This window comes from Schistocerca americana, chromosome 3 (assembly GCF_021461395.2).
Source record: "Schistocerca americana isolate TAMUIC-IGC-003095 chromosome 3, iqSchAmer2.1, whole genome shotgun sequence".
NCBI classification, from domain to species: domain Eukaryota; kingdom Metazoa; phylum Arthropoda; class Insecta; order Orthoptera; family Acrididae; genus Schistocerca; species Schistocerca americana.
This window is the reverse complement of record NC_060121.1, coordinates 477224497-477248424: the sequence shown is the minus strand read 5'-3', so window position 1 is coordinate 477248424 and position 23928 is coordinate 477224497. Positions and strand designations below refer to the sequence as shown.

At 41.7% G+C, this 23928-nt stretch overlaps 1 protein-coding gene across 1 annotated transcript in view; it reads left to right on the top strand.

Moving 5' to 3' along the window:
- The window catches only part of LOC124606161 (dipeptidase 1-like), a 297352-nt gene that overhangs the window by 180620 nt on the left and 92804 nt on the right, over positions 1–23928 (top strand). Inside the window, exon 5 of the mRNA XM_047138128.1 lies at positions 18327–18477. Within this exon, the coding sequence (XP_046994084.1) occupies positions 18327–18477 (151 nt within the window). The remainder of the gene's footprint in view (positions 1–18326; positions 18478–23928) is intronic.

Sequence of the window (23928 nt, the reverse complement as noted above, 5' to 3'; positions counted from 1 at the left end):
AGCATCTTATTCCTGTCGGTTGAATTTCGCGTCTGTAGCACGTCATGTTCGTGGTGTAGCAACTTTAATGTCCAGTAGTGTGTTTAGAGAAACAAGAGAGATGGTAGGAGAATGTCAGTTTTCTTTTGGGGAATATATTATTAGGATTTTTTGTAAAGATCTGAATTTATTGATGCTACTTCCCTTCAGGACACTGCTCTCCGACAATGGCTGTTTCATATTCTGCGTAAAACGTCCCCGAAAGCGAGTTGGGAGAACGTAGAGCATATAGCAACTATTGTGGATTCCCTGTGGTTAACGTAGGCCTCGGTAAGAACAGCCACTACTTCCAAGTTATGTAGTCGTACGCTTGTCTTCACGGCAATAAAAGGACTTTTCCTCAAAAGTCTCACAGAGAAGAAATCAGTGGCAGTAACGTAGCTCAAACTCGGATCCTCTATGTGGCAGTCCAGCACTGGGGTCCATTCAGCAACTGAAGATGGCTTTTTTATGTAGAAACCTGTAATAACATTATTTGGAAGTATGTCAGAAGAGTCAGCAGTATTTTTAAAATGAAAGTGGCGCAGAAATGGAGAAGAGTATTTGAACCTATAAACGTCTATGTAGCCGAAATGAAAGAAGAGTATCCTTAATTACGTTCTAAGTACAAGTCTTGGAAAGATATATAAGAACTTAGAGAGAAATAAGTCAGAAGCTGAGGGAGGGAATTAAGAGTTCAAGATAAATTCAGAGGAAGATGAATATAAAGAAGGAAACTTCTTTGAGAAAGAAAAATATTCTGAGTTCGAGAAAACATATTATTGTTACGTGAAGGTTGAATTAAAAAGTATTAAAGACCAACTCTTGGACAACGGAAATGGCAACTCACTAGCATTCGTATTGACTTGAATTCGAAAGCGAGCTGTGCGTGGGACGGAAACAGCACCGCATTTCTCGGCCGAGCAGTCGTTTTAATTTCCCTATTCAGCCCAGCGGAAAACTTTAGGCAGCACGTCTGCAGGACAGCCGTGCTTCACGCATCAGTATGTTAAATTTGTGGACAAAAACCTTCAGCAACCTCGGAACTACATTCAACCGCGGCAGAACAGTGGTTGGCAACACCAGAGTTTACGCGAAATGCGGGAGACGCTGAACAAAACTGAGGATTCTACAATGGCCTTTTTTAATAAAAATTATTGTCCATAGATTCTTTCAAGTGCTAGTCGTTAGTAGTCTCCAATCGCTTGTGATTGGAGCGCACCTTAGGATGCACAGGATAAAACTCTCGTGACCAAGATAGTGAGGAAGCACCCAAAGTGATCATGCAAATTAACTAAAAACAAGGATACTGTAACACAACATAAATTCAAATAAAGATTGATGGGGGAGGCCCAATAAAGCATCAACCAAAAAATTTGCACCACACCCTTCACATAGACATATTATTGGGGCGAGGGAGCTTCTAGATATGGACGGAAACAAATGTTCACTAAACAAATAGATTTCTTATCTTTAAACATGAAAATTACCCACGAATATTCATAAAAAAACATTGACTAACAGACAAGCGATTATAACTCGAAAGTTTAACATTGGCGTAGGCTAAAGGGGAAAATGAAACACAGTTACGTTAGTAATTCGCGGACACAGTCAGTGACTGCATAAGTTGTTAGTTAGAAGTAGAAAGTGCACAGAAAGATGGGAGCCAACACCATAAGACTGCCAAAAATCGACAGTGAGGCAGGGAGCGGGATGCCTGACTTAAAAAACACGACTCGGCTCCTGAAGGAAGTGAGCGAGTTGACTTCGCGTCTGAACGATGACCGCACGTGCTAATTACCCAAGAACACATAGGGTGAATGATGTGACCGGCGGCAGCAGCGGCTGGAGAATATGATTTCCACCCTTAGCGTTTAAGTACAGACGTCCTTACAGTGGCAGTAAGGGTTGTTTCATCCGTCACCTCTCCAGTCCTAACCTGAAGTCTTAACTCTGAAGTATACTCTACCAAATACCACAGTGAAGTCATTACCTTACGAAGGTCTAAAACGAAATGTTTACTCTTCTAAAACCTTAAACCGAAATTTTTCTTCTTCTGGATGCTCTGGAACTTCACTGTTTTTCATCAGAGCAGGAACTCGCTGGCCAGTAGCAACAAAGATCCTGAATGCCGACCAGTAAAACTCAAGTGAAGACAACAGTAGTTCTCTATTCAGGTTAAATATGTTGCAGCGATGGAACTCAAACATCAGGCAATAAGTGACTTCATTGTTCATATGATAAGTTTCGGAATTTATCCACCATGAGATATTCAGGAGCGAATGTTACACGTAGATCTGACTTTTCACACACAACGTGAAACGCTCATTCTTTGTGCAGCAATCGCTCCTGCTTATCTGATGATGGATAAATTACGAAACGCATCAAGCAAGCAATAACATTTGTTGCCTGATGTTTTAATTTCACCACTGTGACAAATTCAGCATGCAGAACTATTAATTACTAAATGAATTTTTGTAATATTTATATCAAGAGTAGATTTTAAACAATCTTCCACTCTTGTATATTTTCTCTAAGTTCAATCAGCATTGCTGTTAGGTGTAGGGGAAGGCAGGAAACGTCTCCCCCTTCATGATATAATGATGAAAAGGGCCTATCGGGTGCTGCGCATGTAGACACAGTGAAAAAACACGCACTGTCCTGAAAACGACAGTGTGGCCCGATTACACGTCTGTATTCTAAAACTTTAAACCGAAAGTTATTCCGAGACATCGTAATGAGCATTCACACACCCTTATGGAAGCCACACCTGTCTAGAGATCATTTATCTAGCTAAAAGGCTCCTGCGAAGAATTACACATTTCTTTCGACAGAAAAATGTATGTCCCGTAACTCTCTTGGGAAGCGAGCTGGGGGAACGAGAATTCCAGCCTCGCTACCTGCGGTTGCGCCCCTGCCCAACAATTTTATAGCGACAAATTCCTCTTAAAAGGAGTCTTATTTGCAAACACTGAAAAGATGTGTTGTACGACCTAGTTTGAACTACACTCCTGGAAATGGAAAAAAGAACACATTGACACCGGTGTGTCAGACCCACCATACTTGCTCCGGACACTGCGAGAGGGCTGTACAAGCAATGATCACACGCACGGCACAGCGGACACACCAGGAACCGCGGTGTTGGCCGTCGAATGGCGCTAGCTGCGCAGCATTTGTGCACCGCCGCCGTCAGTGTCAGCCAGTTTGCCGTGGCATACGGAGCTCCATCGCAGTCTTTAACACTGGTAGCATGCCGCGACAGCGTGGACGTGAACCGTATGTGCAGTTGACGGACTTTGAGCGAGGGCGTATAGTGGGCATGCGGGAGGCCGGGTGGACGTACCGCCGAATTGCTCAACACGTGGGGCGTGAGGTCTCCACAGTACATCGATGTTGTCGCCAGTGGTCGGCGGAAGGTGCACGTCCCCGTCGACCTGGGACCGGACCGCAGCGACGCACGGATGCACGCCAAGACCGTAGGATCCTACGCAGTGCCGTAGGGGACCGCACCGCCACTTCCCAGCAAATTAGGGACACTGTTGCTCATGGGGTATCGGCGAGGACCATTCGCAACCGTCTCCATGAAGCTGGGCTACGGTCCCGCACACCGTTAGGCCGTCTTCCGCTCACGCCCCAACATCGTGCAGCCCGCCTCCAGTGGTGTCGCGACAGGCGTGAATGGAGGGACGAATGGAGACGTGTCGTCTTCGGCGATGAGAGTCGCTTCTGCGTTGGTGCCAATGATGGTCGTATGCGTGTTTGGCGCCGTGCAGGTGAGCGCCACAATCAGGACTGCATACGACCGAGGCACACAGGGCCAACACCCGGCATCATGGTGTGGGGAGCGATCTCCTACACTGGCCGTACACCACTGGTGATCGTCGAGGGGACACTGAATAGTGCACGGTACATCCAAACCGTCATCGAACCCATCGTTCTACCATTCCTAGACCGGCAAGGGAACTTGCTGTTCCAAAGGACAATGCACGTCCGCATGTATCCCGTGCCACGTGCCGCCCAACGTGCTCTAGAAGGTGTAAGTCAACTACCCTGGCCAGCAAGATCTCCGGATCTGTCCCCCATTGAGCATGTTTGGGACTGGATGAAGCGTCGTCTCACGCGGTCTGCACGTCCAGCACGAACGCTGGTCCAACTGAGGCGCCAGGTGGAAATGGCATGGCAAGCCGTTCCACAGGACTACATCCAGCATCTCTACGATCGTCTCCATGGGAGAATAGCAGCCTGCATTGCTGCGAAAGGTGGATATACACTGTACTAGTGCCGACATTGTGCATGCTCTGTTGCCTCTGTCTATGTGCCTGTGGTTCTGTCAGTGTGATCATGTGATGTATCTGACCCCAGGAATGTGTCAATAAAGTTTCCCCTTCCTGGGACAATGAATTCACGGTGTTCTTATTTCAATTTCCAGGAGTGTATATTATGACTGTTGTTGCTGATATTCATTGCATTACAGTGATATGAAATTTCGTGAGGTGGTTTTATTACAAAATGGAACAGTTTTGCCAGGACAAAATAACAGTAGCGAAATTTTACCAATTAAGTCACTTTGTCTTTGGACTAGGTGACGGTGCCCACCAAATCATCTTGTACTACACTTCGCAGAAAGTAGCAAAAGAGTATCGGAATATTAAATACCTCATACAGCCATAAACAGAGCAAAATTTTGTTTTTAAACATAAAACTGCAATTCAGGTAGCTGCATACAGTAATAAGTCTTCATATATGTATAGAAAATAAAGTCGTATGCAGATAATGTTAAAACGAATCGAAAAGTTATGTACTAGTTTTCTTGCTACCGGTACCACTAAAGTATCACTGCGTAAAATTAAATGCGAGGAGTAATCATAATTTAAAGTTATGGTCGAAAACATAAAATTATTTAATTAAATTTCTTCGTTTGTTTGCTAGTAGGTTTATGCAGTGATAGTTGAAGCTAAATAATCTCTGTTGCAGTTCGTACGTCAGAAAATCACGTTATACGGAGTTCATGGAGCTGTTTCATCTACATAAAGCATTTTTGGTGCTAAATACAAGAAACATTTCAGCAGTGAACCATAAGAAATAAGGGCTTTAACTTGGGATACACTGTATTTCATTCGGGGCGGCGTTAGCAATGTTACTTGGCGAGTGTCTTCAAATGAATGTGGCATAATTTTCCATCCTCGTAACTGCCAGGATGTCTGTAACACATCTGTTTGTTCCTACATATGCGTAAGTCTGCCATTTACGCCACAGGGGTGTCTATTGTTCTTTCACACAAACAAAATACACTGGGATGACAAGTCATGGCATAGCGATATGCATATATGTAGATGCCGGTAGTACCGCATGCACAAGGTATGAAAGGGCACTGCATTTGCGGAGTTGCCATTTGTGCTCAGGTGATTCATGTCAAAAGGTTTATGATGTTATTATGATCGCACGACGGAAGTTAACAGACCTGTAATAGTAGTTGGAGCCAGACGCATGGGACGTTCCACTTCGAAAATCGGTAGGGAGTTCAGTATTCCGATACCCACAGTGTCAAGAGTGTGTCGAGAATACTAAATTTCAATCATTACTTCTCACCATGGACATTGTAGAGACCGAATGCCTTCACTTAACTACCGAGAGCAGCGGTGTTTGCGTGTGTTGTCGGTTCTAACAGACAAGCAGTACTTTGAGAAGTAGCCACATAAATCAAAGTGGGACGTACGACGATCGTATCCGTTAGGATAGTACGGTGAAATTTAGCATCAATGGGCTATTGCAGCAGACGACGGAGGCGTGTACCTTTGCTGACAGCTCGACGTCGCCTGCAGCACCTCTCCTGGACTCTTGACCATATCGGTGGAACCCTAGATGACTGTAAAACAGTGACCTGGCGGGGTGAGTCTCCAGTTCAGTTGGTAAGAGCTGATAGGAGTGCAACTGTGGTCTTTCATTAGTAATCAAAACGTCCTCGGTTCCAGGTTCGAAACCCGCCACCGATTACATTTTGATTAATAATCAGCATTAGCGGCCGAAGATTTCCGGCACAGGAAGTCAGCCTCTTTCTCCCATTCTGCCAACGGCCTTGTCAAAGAGGGTGGAGGAGCGGATAGAGGTTCAGCGCACTCTCTTGTCCTTGGGGTGGAAAACTGCCCCAAAGGCGGAAGAATCAGCAATGATCAAGGCATGAGGATGGAGAAGGCAATGTAAACCACTGCATTAAAGACTCATAACGTGTATCCACAGGACATGTGGCCTGTAACTGAAGAAAGTGTCAGGATGACCTGTCCATTGGTGAAAGATTCAGGAATAGTCCCTCATTCGGATCTCCAGGAGGGGAATGCCAAGGGGGAGGTTACCACGAAAAAAGAGTGAATAATCGACGAAAGAATGACGTCCTACGAGCCGGGGAAGCAATGTCAGAAGCTTCAGTATGGTAGAGAAGCTAGAAAATCTGAAAAGGGAAATGTAAAGATATAGTAGGGGGCAGTGAAGTGAAATAGATAGACAGTTTCTCGTCAGATGAGTATAGAGTAATATCAACAGCAGCTGGAAATGGTATAAAGGGAGTAGGACTCATTATGAATAGAAAGGTAGGGCAAAGAGTGTGTTACAGTGAACAGATCAGCGGTAGAGTTGTTCTCATCAGAATCGACAGTAAACCAACACCGACAACGATACTAGAGGTATACATGCCGACATCGAAAGCTGAAGATGAAGATATAGAGAAAGTGTATGAGGATATTGAAAGGGTAATACAGTAGATAAAAGGAGATGAAAATCTAATAATCATGGGCCATGAAATGTTGTTGTAGGGGAAGGAGTAGAAGAAAAGGTTACAGGAGAAAATGGCCTTGGGACAAGGGATGAGAAAGAGGTAAGACTAATTGAGTTCAGTAATAAATTTCAGCTAGTAACAGCGAACACTCTGTTCATGAATTAAAAAGGGAGGCGGTATACTTGGAAAAGGCCGGCTGATATAGAAAGATTTCAGTTAGCTTACATCATGGTGAGACAGAGGTTCCGAATTCAAAAACTGGATTTTAAGGCATACCCAGGCATACCCAGGAGACTCAGGTCACAATATAGTAGTGATGAATAGCAGGCTGAAGTTAAAGAGATTAGTAAGGAAGAATCAATACGCAAAAAAGTGGGATACGGAAGTACTAAGGGATGACGAGACACGCTTGAAGTTCTCTAAGGCTACAGATACAGCAATAACGAATTGCTCAGTAGACAGCACTGTTGCAGAGAAAAAAATGGTTCAAATGGCTCTGAGCACTATGGGACTCAACTGCTGTGGTCATAAGTCCCCTAGAACTTAGAAATACTTATACCTAACTAACCTAAGGACATCACACACATCCATGCCCGAGGCAGGATTCGAACCTGCGACCGTAGCGGTCGTGCGGTTCCAGACTATAGCGCCTTTAACCGCTCGGCCACTCCGGCCGGCCTGTTGAAGAGAATGGACAACTCTTAAAAGAGCAATCACAGAAGTTGGAAAGAAATACATAGGTACAAAGAAGGAACTGTAAAGAAATCATGGATGACAGATGGAACACTTCAGTTGATTGATGAAAGAAAGAAGTACAAAAATATTCAGGGAAATTCAGGAGTACAGAAATGTACGTTGTTGAGGAATGAAATAAACAGAAACTACAGGGGAGCTAAGACTAAATGGCTGCATGAAAAATGTAAAGGAATCGAATAAGAAGTGATTTTTGGAAGGACTGACTCAGCATATAGGAAAACCAAAACATCCCTCGTTGAAATTAAAAGCAAGGGCGGTAACATTAATTCCACTGTTAAATTCAGAGGAGAGAGCAGATAGATGGAAAGAGTACATTGAAGCCTCTATGAGGGGGGAAAATGTCTGATGAGATAGAAGAAGAAACAGGAATCGATTTAGAAGAGCTAGGGGATCCAGTATTAAAATCAGAATTTAAAAGAGCTTTGGAGGACTTAAGATCAAATAAGGGAGAAAGGGTAGATAACATTCCATCAAAATTTCTAAAATCATTGGGGGAAGTGGCAACAAGAAGGCTATTGAGGTTGGTATGCAGAATGTATGAGTCTGATGACGTACCATCTGACTTCCGGAAAAATATCAATACATTTCCAAATACTGCAAGAGCTGAGAAGTGCGAGAATTACCGCACCGTCAGCTGAACAGCTCATTCTTGCCAGCTGCTTGCAAGAATAATATGCAGAAGAATAGGAAAGAAAATTGAGTATGTGTTACTGTGTTTGGCTATAAGAAAGGTAAAGACACCAGAGAGGCAATTCTGAGATTGTGGTGTTAATGGAAGCAAGTCTAATGAAAAATCAAGACACGTTCATAGGATTTGTTACCTGGAAAGATAAAGAAAGGGTTCTGGAATGGAATTGAAACTCAAGGTGAGAGGGTATCAATGATACGATTCGCTGATGACATTGCTATCCAGAATAAAAGTGAAGAAAATTTACATGATCTGCTGAATGGAATGAACAGTCTAATGAGCACAGAATATTGACTGAAGTTAAATAGAACAAAGACGAAAGTAATGAGAAGTAGCAAAAATGAGAACAGCGAGATTTTTTAACATCAGGATTGATGGTCACGAAGTAGACGAAGCTAAGGAATTCTGCTGTCTAGGTGGCAAACTAACCAATGTCGGACGGAGCAAGGAGGATATCAAAAGCAGATTAGCATTGGTAAAAGGGGCATTCCTTACCAAGAAAAGTATACTAGTATCAAACACGGATGTTAATTTGAGTAAGAAATTCCTGGGAATGTACGTCTGGAGCACAGCATTGTACTTTAATGAAACATGGGCTCTGGGAAACCCAGAACAGACGACTGCTACAGACGAACGTTGAAAATTAGGTTGACTGGTGAGGTAAGGAATGAGGAAGTTGTAACTCAGAATCGGAGAGGAAAGGAGTATGTGGATAACAGTGACAAGAACAAGGCACAGGATGATAGGACATTTGTTAAGACATGAGGGAATGACTTCCATGGCACTAGAGGGAGCTGTAGAGGATAAAAACTGTAGAGAAAGACAGAGACTGGAATACATCTAGCAAACAATTGAAGACGTAGGCTGCAAGTGCTACTCTGAGATGAAGAGGTTGGCACAGGAGAGGAATTCGTGGCGGGACGCATCAAACCAGTAAGAAGACCGATGACACAAAAATAAATCCTACACTGACAACAATTTCAGAATTTTGGGCAGCTGTAGAGGAAGTGTGGCTCAATATTTTGCAGGGGACTTGCAAACGACTTGTTTGTGCGTGCCACGTCAAGATGATGCGTTACGGAGGAGGAAAGGAAGTCCGACACGATGTTAGCAGGTATCCCATGACTTTAGTCACCTGAGTGTCTTTTTACAGTTAGTCCTGATGAAATTGTTTACTAAAACGTGTCGGTTGCAAATTATCTGTATTTTCGGCACGTGCCGTTTCCGTATACACGGAGAGGACGCCCTGTGCAGTACACACTTATATATGTTGTGGTATAGGCGTCAGGCGGGCCTCTACAAACGTCCGAGAAATATGTGAGCCTGCTACCGACGCAGTTCTGCAGCTTTGCTCTGCAGAAGCACCAAATGTGATAACGACAATAAGTGACGGCCCCCCACACCAAGAAACCTGGGGTGGGACCTGAGTGTTGTGCGAGAATGCACTCCAGAATAAGTCACCTACCAGATCATGTCTTACACATAACTTGCCTTCAGACGGAACATACTCTCGTGACTTGATGTAAGAAAAAACCATTCCACTCTCCAGTCGATTATTTCACGACATCATAATAGTCATGCTTGGTGGTGTCATGGTGTCGGTAGTAGTCCGGATAGAGGCGCACGTGATCTTAGTCCCGCTACAAGCAGAGTTCCCAAGGGTCCTTGGTGAGACATCAGCTGCTACGTGTGCCCAGATTTCTTGCCTGGATGATGTTCCTTCTCGACGTGCGTCTGAGCTGCAAGTGTGACTTCCACAGACCACTGCTGAAAGGAGCGTCACACCACCGATACACTGTGTCGCCCTCAATACATCGAGACGTCCCTCCAGCTTCTTGCAGGCCCACCATGCAACGGAGTTCAAATGGCATAAGCTGTTGAATAGGCTTATGTACTCGTTGGAGGCGCATGGCTGTAACCTCGAGAGAATTCTGGAAAGTCTTTTCACCTCTACATTCAACACACTGCAAGTCCTCAGTATGCACAAATTATTCCCTGTTGCGGCTGAACACTACATCTGTTTGAGTATTGCTTGTTTTTCAGGAAGTGTATGAACAGTGAGTTAGCCGTGAATGTTCTGGGCTTCCTTCTGGACCAGCTTAAGTGAGGCTACCTTTTTTCTGGATATCGGCACGTTTATGCCGGCAACCACTAGCCGCAGGCAGAAGGCGCCCGCCGCTGCCGTGTCGGGCCGCGGTGCTGACTCGCTCCTGAGTCAGCAAGGACATCGTCTCCGCCAGCTGCTCTTGTGCTGCCGCAGCATTCCACTTTCTCGGCATTCGTTATCCACTGCCTATTAGTCACAGTTGTTGTCTATATCGCTGTAGAAGACATTCCGCATCGGAGGAAACAAATAATAAAGAACATTTTGTTGAATAAGTAGACTTTGTACTTGCTGTGGTAATGGAGAACCCATCCCACAGTTTCCCACATACGCAGCTTTTCAGCCGGACGTTTTCTTTCTGCAACATTATATTACGTAACATGAATGTACCAACAAACGATTGAAAATCAAGAAAATATTGTAAGTTATGAGGCCCAAAGAGACCAGTGTTTTGCTCTATAGGAAACATAAGTAGGTTTTTCATTTGCTAATATACAGTAATAAAAAAATAAAAGAAACGACACACCACGACGGAGTTATGCAAACTGGTCACAAATTGACGTTCATACGGGTATCGACGGAAAATGCAAAATTGTAAACTGTGGTGGTCGACGGATGAAAGTATGACGCTGCAGCACAATTTCACCACAAAGTTGGCAAGGGTGTTAAACATGGACAAGTCGATAGTACGTCACAAATAATTTGCAAATTTCATTCCGTATACTCAACTGGATGGCAACTATGCCTCGCAGACAGGCGCGAGAACATTACGCAGATGTCAGCGTTTGGAGAGGACATGTTTGTCTCAAAGAAGCCGGTTAGAGTAATCAGCGAATCGCTCGACATCTGAATAATAGCGGTCAAACTATTCGTCGATGTTGGCAAGAGTGGGTGAACTATGGCAGAACACAATGCTAAGACGAAAGAGATCGACCCTAGAGAGATGACAGAATGAGATCGCCGAGTACTCGTCAAAGAGGCATTCAGAGCCCCCAAATTCATCATTAACATCGACATAAAGTGCAGCTGGTACTTTAGTGACCACAAGGACGATTAAAAGGCGGCTCACAGAGAGTGTACTCAGCTCATGGCGCCTCTAGCGATGACTACCATTGACCTCTGTACACCAACAAGTCCGTTTCCAGTGGTGTCGGGCACATTTGACCTGGAAACTTATTGATTGGACTAGAATTGTCTTCAGTGAAGAGTCCCACATCAAACTGAGACCCAATGTCCCGCGAAGACGACTCTGGAGACGCCCAGGACAGTGGTGGGATGCCAACTTGATCGTCGGCTGCCATACGGCCTGACAGCCGGGACTATAAGCGCACATAAATCCGTCGTGCTAAGAAGCGAACCATTTCTGAGTAATTTATGCCGACCAACGTTAGTAACAAGAATGTCCAGATTCTCTAATAATAACCATAAACCAAAGCTTTCAGTGGTTGGTCTCGTCTTCCTCCCTAATAGCACATGTTTAGCACATTGGAGGAAGACATGTTGATACTTTCCTCTACAAAAGAAGACTGCTCGGTTGCCACTTTCAAACCTTTGATCAAGTGATATTCCGCTCATTCCTTCTATATTTGTTTGTACCTGCAGTCTAATTGTAAACTCCTAGCTCAATTGCGCCATTGTGTGTGCGCGTGGTCGGTTTCTTGCGTAAGGCGACGGGGGTCGCTGCTACAGATGTGCTCTCTACATCCGTGCTGAGCGCGGCTTTTGTTATGGCTATGCTGCGAGACAGGTGCCGGTGTCTGTGCTGAGAGGCAGTGTTCCGGTCGATACGAAATATTTTTCAACCGGGTTTTCGAACTAGGTAAAAAATTTGATCCTGCGCATGTTGCAGTCTCATATCTTCACCTGATATGGACTGAATATTTATTGCGCTGCACAGCATTCAATGAAACATTGCACGAAATTTTAAAGTTTTTGCAGGGATAAAAACGCGTTGCGTAAACCTTGCATGTAGTTGATTTTAGTTCATTCATTACTGTAATTGAAAAGTAGCTAAGTTATCGAAATTTTATTTAAAATTTAGAACAGAACGATATCTCATTTTGTCCTCGAGTTAATGGGTTTTATATTCGCGCTCATTCACGTTCTTACGCTTCGGGAATCATGTGGTCATATCAATCATCATATCTCATAAACGAGTCAAGATATCCAAGCGCGGCTTTCTCCAAATTTTAGCGCCCAATGAGGCATGAGTTTTGTGTGATACGCCGGCTGGAGTGGCTGATCGGTTCTAGGCTCTACAGTCTGGAACCGCGCGACCGCTATGGTTGCAGCTTCGAATCCTGCCTCGGGCATGGATGTGTGTGATGTCCTTAGGTTAGTTAGGTTTAAGTAGTTCTAAGTTCTAGGTGACTGATGACCTCAGAAGTTAAGTCCCATAGTGCTCAAAGCCATTTTCTTTTTGTGTGATAAATACTCGAAAAGTTTTCATTCACCGAAGGTATGGAAGTAACACGTGCACAGCAATGAGAGATCGGCGTCTCAGGGCGCATACACACGCCCAGAGCAATGTAAGAAGCGTAGCAGGATGTATATACACGTTCACAACAGGCTTAAGTGTATTAAACGCCATGTAACAGTATTTATGATATGCTCCACTCTGCTCTGTGCCAGTTGTTTCCATGTGGTGCCAATTAACGAATAACTTAAAGAGCAGTCGCTGTATGGTGTTTAAGAACGTTTCCGCTGTTTATCTACTGGCGTAGAGGTGGTCCATTAACTATACTCTCTCTTCATATGGCTATAATAGGAGATTCCGACAGAAGTTCTATATTAAAACGGTGGGTGAAGCAGTGTTCGCCACAATAACGTCAGCGTCATAATCGCCCTTCGCGATTTGGTATTCTGTCACACACAAATCGTTGAATATACCATTATATTATCCCATTATGTTATTATTCACAACCATCTTTTTGTCGAACATGCTGCGACATCATTAATTCATGCATAGCACTTGTGGTATTTACTTACTATTCTGCCACATGAAACTACTCTATAAGTCTACTTTAATGATAGTTCTACAAAGCTTTTCCTAGATGGAGCCAATATTGACTTGGAGGTGACAGCTCGCCAGTACAGCGACAGTTAGGGTTATACTACACGATAAGATGGTTAGGGTCCACTGTTTAACATAGACTAAAACTTCATGAAGGCTTATTAACGATTCTGTCAATAACTGATTTTCACTTGCTAAGAGGCACGTGTGGATTGTGACAATCATTCTGCAAACATTTTATAAGGCATGTGTCACCTCTTTGATGTTTATTATTAAGATCAGGCACTGTGAGTGCAAACCCAGTAGGCCAGGTTTGGAAATGAACTTGTAAGGTTTGAAATTAGTCTCCTAATATAAGTATTACAACTGTTGACAGTATCGTTAATAAACGCTTAATAAAATTTAGTAAGGTTTCCTGTCTATAAAGTGTTGAAATTGAAAAAAATACCATAAAACTTGCGTAATATATCGTACATGTCAGATGACAAATCCAGGCGTGCGCAAAGCCATTGGTAACCGCCATAGAGATTTTGCAAATTATGCATACTACAGTTAACATTTTACACCTTCCTTGGCTAAAGAAAATGGTATTGCTAGGCTGGAGACCACTACATAATGGATCGTGTGTTTGACCCCTTACAGATTGACTTACATCTCTCTTTTCAAGTACTCTGTTATGGAATTAAATTACATCACTTCGGCAATTATTAGTAATTCCTCAGTGCTATTGCTGCTGTAATCACGTTAATTCATTTCTGTTTTCCGTGCATTTCATGCGTTGCAACGTCGATATCTTTGTCTCTCCAAACCGGCACTGTCATGTTGTCACACAGATATGTTGAGTTAGCAAATCTCGTAATATTTACAGCTATTTTGTTTAAGCTTTGCTTATTGGAAGTCGTAACATGAAAAATGTAGCTGAGGGCTTGATACTAAGAGTATATTTCAGCTGAGGTAGTATCATGGGTTGGTACAGTGTGTAACGTCATTTCCTGTTGTGACTCACTATATTTTAGAACTCAACAACTTCCACGTCTGCATCTATATATCGGTAAGTTAGGGACAACAGCATCACTTTAATATGTGTTGTGGCATTTTTGTAGCATTTATAGCTATGGGAGGTCTCGCGTCCGTCGGCCGTCGTAACTTAATATATGTATATTATTATTGTTGTTATTATTTTTTGATTGTTGCCGACTTACGTGGTGGGCCTTAATAAAAATGATATTTAAGTTGAACAATGTAATAAAGTTTTCATATTAATTTCCTCGGCTAGTCAGTTCACCTTAAACCATAAGATCTTTAGTTGTTAATTACAACTGCGGCCCACACACGCGCGAGAGTATTTTTCTTACCTCCGTTAACCATTGTATTGTAGTCAGAGTCCTGGCTCTGGGTCTCGGCTATGGTACTGAAAATAAGAATCTTAAAGCTAAGTATTTTCTGCAACGTCGGGCGGCTGTGGAGAAAAATTAATATTATGTTAATAGCGGGCGAGTTTTCCGCTTCCGCTAATTTTTCATAAGTTAATATCGCCACGTAATGGCGTCGTTGGCTGCATCGGCCGCTGCGATTGTTGAACTGTAAATTACTTGAATGCAGGTTAATTCAAGGAAGGCGGACATGAAATCGGGATCACCTCTTACAAATTAAAAGTGCACAGTAATATTAAATTAGTATATTATATGCTTAACTCATACAAATATGCTTACATTCGACAGCTCTCGCAACATGTCCGTCGACATATTCAAGACAAAAAAAGAAGTGAGGTCGACTAAAAAATTAACAAAAGAGTGTAGCTTGTCGTCTCTTTAGATCATTCTGTCATAAATTATTTCTTTGCAATCTAAACCTACACAGAGAAATTATTATTCGGCTACATGATAAAAATTTGGCACTGGGGACGCTATAGAGGGCGATCATACGACGTCTTGCATTCTATATTAGGTGTAGTTTAATGGTTCGTTATGCTTGCACGGTACATGAAATTGAATTGTCTAGCGGTTTTGCTTATTTATGATTAACATGAATTTTCATATGTTACAAAGACAATTTAGATGTGACAATATTTAATTTCTGGTTCCAAAGTATAACATGTTTCACAGTATATGGTACGAAGTTTCATTTCTTTTCCGAGACATTGTCTCTGATACTGTCTTTGGAAATATCACATCTCTCACTGATTCCATCTTTGACCGTGTTTTTACAGGTAGTCAAAGTTCTTCTTGAGTTTAAATGATATTTGGTGATAAAAGTACCTTATGCCTTCCTTCCCTAATAAGACATTTGAGTTGCTTGCGTGTTTGTGGTGATGTAGTCGGTTACAGGTTTTATTTTCGTGAACCGTAGTTTCCAGAAAGGCAGCTGCACAGACTGAATACACTTTACATATTTAGATATCATTTCAATTCGAACGTCGAAATTTTCAAGTTTCTGACGTATTTTTGGAATATTGTGAGAAAATAATATAGGACAAATACAGGCTCTCATGCTTTTGAGACCCTTATGATTCCAAACTCCTCTTGTTTACATAGCATCCTGTAGGCCTGTGTCATTTGTAACAACAGTAGTAATTCTCAGTCAACATTATAGATTATATTTTCTTAGTGAGTAAGATACTGCCACTCGGCTGCGAATTTTAAGTGCGAAGGAATCGAAGAGTGATAGTATGAAATCGTGTTACAAAAATCGAACATGACTCGATTTTAAAGTGCAGCCCTTTGCTGTGTTAATAAAGACTCATTTTCTACAGTGCAGCCGCTTCTCACCCTCCTGAAAAGGTACTTTAGAACAATTTAAATCTGTGACTATGTATGTTGGGGTTACGTTGTGACTTACATCAAAAGTTGGCCTAATAAGCTATTTTCATTCTGTCTATTTGCCTGATTAGTGTAGTATTTTTTGCTAGCTTATATTTCTGCAGTGATTAGCCTGGTAAGATTAGTTTTATGTCATCGAATTATTACGCCTAAAATTTAAATTGTTATTAGACCTTTAATACTAGCATTGGGGTGCATACTTTAGAAATCTGGCCACTAATTTGGCAAATATGTGTATAAGTGGTCATTAAATCACGTATTATTTTACATTATAGATATAGTTTTGCAATATCGCGACATCACATTAATTGATTTGAGTCTTACAGCGTCTTTCCGTGTATTAATCTCAAAATTCAATGTAATCATCGCAGTTGTAGCATTGCTGACGTATTTCACAAACGTTCAGAGTTTTGCCAACGTCTTTGATGTGGTAAATAATTCACCACTCTGCTACATTTTTTAGCTGTGAAGGAATCGAAGAGTGGTAGTAAGAAATCGTGATACAGAGATCGAAAACTTCCCGATTTTACAGTGCAGCCATTTGCTGGTGTCGGTAGCGACTAATTTTCTACAGTACAGCCATCTACTGGTGATAGCAGCAAGTAGAATGTGAAAAATTTGTTGCTTTTATTTCACATTTCAGGTTTTGTGGCGTAGCATTCAAGGTAAAACACATTTTCAACAAATACGAATTCCTATTTTATTATTTATATTTATAAGCAAATGTAAATGCTGCTTTTTAATTGTCTGTAGAGTAATAAGCTATGTACTTGTTCCAATATTCAATGGCAAATTATTTATAGCTTCGAACGAAATTTGCCAATGTGATTGGTGAGCCAGTCTTTAAACGAATTTTTGTGAGTCGGTAGTGAAATGAGGAAGAAATTTGCGAGAATGTGCGTTTGGAGCACAGCATTGTACTTTAGTGAAACGTGGAGAGTGGAAAAACTGGAACAGAAGAGAATCGAAGCATTCGAAGTGTGCTGATACAGAAGAATGTTGAAAATTAGGTGGGCTGGTAAGGTAAGGAATGAAGAGGTTTTCTGCAGAAACGGTGAGGAAAAGAATATACGAAAAACACTTACAAGAAGAAGGGACAGGATGGTAGGACATCTGTTAAGATGTCACATAATAATTTACATGATACTAACGGGATCTGTAGAGGATAGAACTCTGTAGTGGAAGACAAAGATTGGAATACATGCAGAAAATAATTGAGAATGTATTTTGCTAGTGCTACTTTGAGATGAAGAGTCTGATACAGGAGAGGAATGGTGAGCTGCATCAAACCAGTCAGAAAACTGAAGAAAAGAACGAAGCACCATGAAAGAATTATGTGAATAATAAAACACAAAGCACCACAAAGGTATTATCCGAAGGACGCAAATCGTTAGATGTAATGTACATGCACATGCAAACATATTAGATTTTCAGAAAAAAAATTTTGATTCGTTCAAGAGAAAGATCTTAACAAATTTAGGAAGCCAATAATGTGTTGGTCCACCTCTGGCCCTTAGGTAAGCATTTATTCAGCGTGACATTGATGACAGAGTTGTTAAATATCCTTCTGAGGGATATCGTGCCAAATTAAATCCAACTGGCTCTTTGGATCGTCGAAATCTAAAGATGGTTGGAGGGCCCTGCCTATAATGCTTCAAACGTTCCCAATTGGGGAGAGATCAGGAGGCCGTGCTAGCGAATGTATGGTTTGGCAAGCAAAAAACAAGCAGTAGAAATTCTCGCCTTGTACAGGCAGACGTTGCGTTGCTGAAATGTAAGCCCAGGATGGCTTGCCACGAAGAGCAACAGAGTAGGGCGTAGAATATCGTCGACGTACCACTCTGCTGTAAGGGTGCCATGGATGACAATCAAAGCGGTACTGCTGTTAAAAGAAATGGCATCCCAGATCATCACTTCTGGTTGCCAGGCTGTATGGCGGGCTACTGTCAGGTTGATATCCCACCGCTGTCCAGGGCATCTCTAGACATATCTTCGCTCTGGAATCTCATCGACAGGAGTAGAATTGTTTTTAGTGATGAGACCCGCTTCGAATTGAGCCCCGATGACCAACGAAGACATGTCTGTAGATGTCCCGGGCTGTACAATGCACGTGATGTGTCGGGCCAGCTGCCTGAGACGTCGGCCGACTGCTGTTGCAGAGATCGTGTCGGCGCACGCGGGGCGCCGGATCGCCAGCCTGATCGGCGTGGAGGGCGGCCACAGCATCGGCAGCAGCCTGGCTGTGCTGCGGGTCCTCTACACTCTGGGCGTCCGCTACATGACGCTCACGCACGCCTGCCACACGCCCTGGTACGTCACCACGCCCACGCCTGCCTGCTGCATTGTATTATAGGGCTCTGCCTCAGATCGAACCGTGCTATGTCTAATTGCATTCGTATTTGTAGAAATTTCAACATCAAGAAGGATTCTTGTAGCCAAACAGAAATGGTCACTGATGAGGTATATGAGATCAGTCAAAGTATAGGGATTTCAGAACAGGAAGTAATACATGACGTAAAGAATTCAGTATGTTGTGAAGCAGCCAAGTTGCCAATCAGAATCTGTGAACTTGTTCGACTGATGTCAGGGAGATCATGGATTTGGTTCTGTGAAATTCCCCTCCATTCTAGTTTGCAAAGCATGAATAGTGTTCGCTGGAGCACCGTTTCTTTACTCCTAGTTGGCAACGCACAAAAGTAGAAAATGTATGCTAATACACGATGAACCAGTTAAATGTTGCACCATTTTGATTTCGTGAATTGCTCAAGAGAAGAAAACAAGGATTTTGGTAAATGATAGGAGATAGTGGGGTTCTTATTTCTTGCAGGAAGTGAGGTATTGAAACAAGTCTATTTTTCTTGTGGAAGGATATACTATTTTTATGACATTTGGTAACTCTTGAAAAGAAAAGGGCAGTGACAGAACGTGTGTTAATGTTGGTGTTGAAACATTTCGCAGAAGTATAGGAGAGAAGTGCAAAAACTGAAAGGCAAGCCGCCCGATATCGGTTACTGTGTAAACACCGACAAATTTGACTCTCAAGCCGACGGCGCCAGACATATTTCACCACCTTCCTGTCATCAGTAGATTTTTTATGAGTAAAATGCATATATGTTTTAATAAAATAATTATTGAAGAACATATATGACTATAGTCTCACTCTTTAGAGGGATATGTTGTTTTGGACCTCAGCCTGTCTACTCAGCTGAGTGGTAACGTGTTTGTCTACCGTGCAGCGGGCCCAGCAGATTTTCTCCGCTGTTGGACTCGGTGTTGTGTTGTCCTCATTACCCTTTCATCGTCATTACCGACGAACAACCCGCCCAATGTGGCGTCTACTGGAAGGAGACTTGCAACCCAGCGGTCGAACTTCCCCAGATGGGGCCTCCCGGCTAACAATGCCACGAGATCATTCAATTTTATTTTTTGTTGGACCTTCATTACATTACTATGCAGATCGCTATCTGCAATTAAATTAATTTATTGTTATGAGACTGGTTGGCCACTTAACGAATCAATTTAGCACAAAGAGTAATTTGAAATGATTCTCTCTTATTCTTCAGTCTCAGTTGTACATTGTTCAATACAGGACGTGTTTTGATCTCTCTGAGCTATGTGCAAGTAGTTTCGTCAGCATCCCGTCATGTCTCTCTCAGACCCTCACATCAGAGGACTAATTGCAACAGCAGCCTGTCATTTCTGTGTCATAACTTTACACCAGAGTACTGTATTGTACTTACATGAGCTTCTGGAGGCCGCTCATGCAACTACGTATATCTGAAGCCGATACAGAGAGATCTAAATATGTCCTGGATTGAAAATTGTGCATCTCAGATAAATGGGATTTGTATAAAACATCTATATAGTTGCTGTTCTTTCGTGACGAATATGTCGGTTTTGTGACCCCTGTTGTTATCTGTGTGATCGCCTACAGTAGATATACACATGGAGCACGGAACATGTTTTTACAGAACAAAACGCGTAAGTTAAATCGTGTAACGTGTTTCTGGAACTAAGGAAAGTAAGGAACTGAACACCATAAGGAACTATTAGGTTGATGTATTTGACCATATATAGTTGTAATATACTTTGTTTGTCGATTAGCTAGCAGAGACCACTACGAACATATTGAATGCACAGCTTCAAACATATCATATAATAATACGCCATACACAAGAATTTATTTAGAATTGGACCCATTTCCCTTTACAATCTAGCCATTATCGAAAGAAAACTGTCATCTTCGGCATCTTAAGAACTGAACCAAAATTTGAAATACTTGAAGTTACTCAAATTGTTTCTCTGGCATGCCTACTTCAGGAAGTATCTGTTTACCTGGCGACAACATTCACAAACAGAATGGAAAACACACTTGGGTATCTTCTACTTCTTTCAAGAGGCTACGGCTTGTCCCTGATAGCACTGCCTCCATCTTCAGCAGTCCTACTCATCTCCATTTAAGTACGATAGTAAACAGTTTACTTTTGATGCTGTCAGTACTGTTTTGTAGGACCTCTATTTTGTAGGACCTAATCAAGAATGTCTTCTATACCCGTTGCTCTAGTTTATTTTGACCTATTTAGTGCAGGGAAAAACTCTTCTGTGCTATTGTCATTAATGATCCCTTGCTCTTTTCATCACCTAGTTTTCCTGTTCACTATACTTAACTAAACTTCCAATTTCTGCACCGTTGTGCAGGTCTTTAATATACCTTTATATCTGTCAATTACATCTTCTATGTAAAATAGCAGCTTGCAGTTATTATCTCTCACTATGTTAATCTTGGTTCTCTCTAATTTCGAGTTAAGCTTCATCCAGTTTCCAATTTTTTAAATCGTCTTCTGTTGCTAATTTTTCGCTGGTACTTCCCTTTTACTAAACGGAACATTATTATTATTTTATTATTATTCGTTACAGTCAACTTTGGACTACGCTAAGCATCAGTCATTTCTTGTGCTTTTTCTTGCGTTCTTCCCAGTACTTCTTCATTTTTTCTGAGTGGGCTTCTTTACGTTCTTGCGACCAGGTTGTTCCCGTCTTCTTTGATTGCGTTCGGTCTTTGAATCCCTGTATTTTGTTGATGGCATTCCTATATTCCATTCTGTTGTAAACTGTCTCTGGTATAATGTTCATTTCTGCAATGTCTTCTTTTACTTCTTTCAGCCAGTTAATTTGTGTCTTTCTGCTTTCCATGTATTCCAGGATTTTCTTTGCCGTTCTTTCTGGTGCCATTCTTTTGACATGCCCATAGAAACTCAGTCTTCTCTTTTTAAAGGATGTTGTCAGTTTTTCAATTTTCTCGTATAACTCTATTGGATCGCAATTTATAATCCTGTCCATCCTTTTTAGGTCCTAAGATCTTTCTCAGTATTTTTCTCTCTTTTATTTCCAATTTCTCCAACAGACGTTTTCTGTTCAGTGGGATGCATTCAATCGCATACAAACTTTCTGGTTTTATTACCGCATTGTAGTGCCTGAGCTTGGCATTGATGGAGATCGACTTTTTATTGTATACATTTCGGCATAGCTGGTATGCCGTTTCCATCTTTATTGCTCTTTCCTGTAGTGAAACATTTGGTAACCCTGTCGGTGTAATCCATTCCCCTAGATACTTAAATTTATGAACTCTCTTAATTATTCCATATTTAGTTTGCAATGTCTGTGTTGGGTCTGTTTTGTCCTGTATCATCAGTTCTGTCTTTTCATACGATATTTGTAGACCTGTCTTCTCAGCGATCTCATGCAGCATTTCTATCTGAATCTTTGCTGTTTCGATGTCATCTGCCAATATTGCCATGTCATCAGCAAATGCCAGACATTCAATTTTTGTTTTATTTCTTCCTAACGTTATCCCATTTTTCACTCCAGCTTCTGCCATCTTCTTTCTCCATTCCCTGACCACTTTTTCAAGGACAATGTTAAACAACAGCGGGGAGAGCCCATCCCCTTGTCTAACACCTGTTCCAATTACAAACGGTTGTGACAATCTACCCAAAAACTTCACTTGCGATTTTGTTCCCGTAAGGGTTTCCTGGATTAGACTTTTGCTTTTATCATCAATCCCAAATTCTTCTAATGTGTTAATCAGAGTTGGTCTATCAATAGAATCATATGCTTTTTTGAAGTCTATGAATGTAATTACTAGATTTGTCGATGTGCGTGCGCGAAGTTGTATTATGGAGAGTAGACTGAATATCTGTTCACTGCATGATCTTCCTTTTCTAAACCCAGCCTGATATTCACCCAGTTCTTTCTCTACCTGATTTTCAATCCTGTTTTGTAGTGCCTTGGATAGGATCTTATAGGCCACTGATAACAATGAGATACCTCTGTAGTTATTTGCATTTGTCTTGGCACCCTTCTTATGTAACGGATGTATCAATGCTGTCTTCCATTCCTCCGGAATCTTCTCTGTATTCCAAATCTCTTCAAACAGCGCCTCGAAATTATTTATTAAGTTTTCTCCTGCGTATTTCAGTAGTTCCGCGACTAACGAATCTTTACCAGATGCTTTATTGTTTTTCAATCCTTTCAAGATCTCTTTAATTTCTTCTTTATTAGGTGGTTCAGAGTCTGGTAGCTTATTCTTAGGCTTCTCAAATGTCAAGGTTTCATCAGGTCTTTTGCAGCTTAGCAGCGTTTCAAAGTAGTTCGCTAGGTGTTGGCAATTTTGTTCCACGCTGGTGATCAGATTTCCTTTTTCATCTTTGAAGCAGTGTGTCGGTGGTTTATATCTTGTTATTGTAGTTCTGAATGTTTGAAAGAAATTGCGTGTATTATTCTTAGAAAATTCATCTTGTATTTTCTGTATTTGTTGTGTGTCATATTTCCTTCGTTCACTTTTAATGATTTTCGTCGTTTCACGTCTTTGCGTTTTGAACTGCTCCCAGTCAGTTGGCCTTTTGGTTGAGCTGTATTTCTCCCAAGTTCTGGCTCTTTTCTGTAGTGCTTTCTCACAGACCTCATTCCACCAGGGATGCTTTTTCTTTTTGGTTAGTAAAATTGTTTGTTCTGCTGCGTCTCGTATTGAGGTTGCAATTTCTTCCCATTTGTGACTTTTGATTTTATCTGTCTTTTCCTTGTAGTCGTCTAAGACTTGCTGATTGAGCATTAAGTCCTGTACTCTGTATTTGGCTATTTTTGTTTCGTCACTCTTGTGACTTCTTTCTGGTGTTAATTTCATCTTAATTTTGGTCAGATAATGGTCAGAATCAAAGTTGGCCCCTTTCACCACCTGTATATCTTGAATGTCCCTTGAATTATCATAACTTATTGCCACGTGATCAATCTGGAACTCGCCAAGTAATTTGTTCGGTGATTTCCATGTTGTTTGTTTTTTGGGATTCTTCTGGAATTTAGTTGTCATAATGTTCAATTTGAATTTCTCACAAAACTCTACTAATCTCTGGCATTTCATGTTAGTTTTAGTGCGTGCTGTAAACCTCCCTGTGCTTTTTGATAATTCGTTTCTTCCAATTTGTGCATTAAAGTCTCCTAACAGAATTGTAGTGTGTTGCTCAGGGATCTTCCCTATTGTTTCTTCCAGTTCCTCCCAAAATGTCTGCACTTTCTCTGGATTTTGTTGGTTGTCTTTATTTATTGGTGCATGGGCATTTATAAGTGTGTACTTTTTATTCTTATTTCTGAATGTTATCAATGATATTCTTGGTGATTTAGATTTAAATTCTAGTACCTTAGTAGAAAATGAGTTATGTATCACAAATGCTGTGCCATATACCCGAAGACCTTTTGTATTCTTTA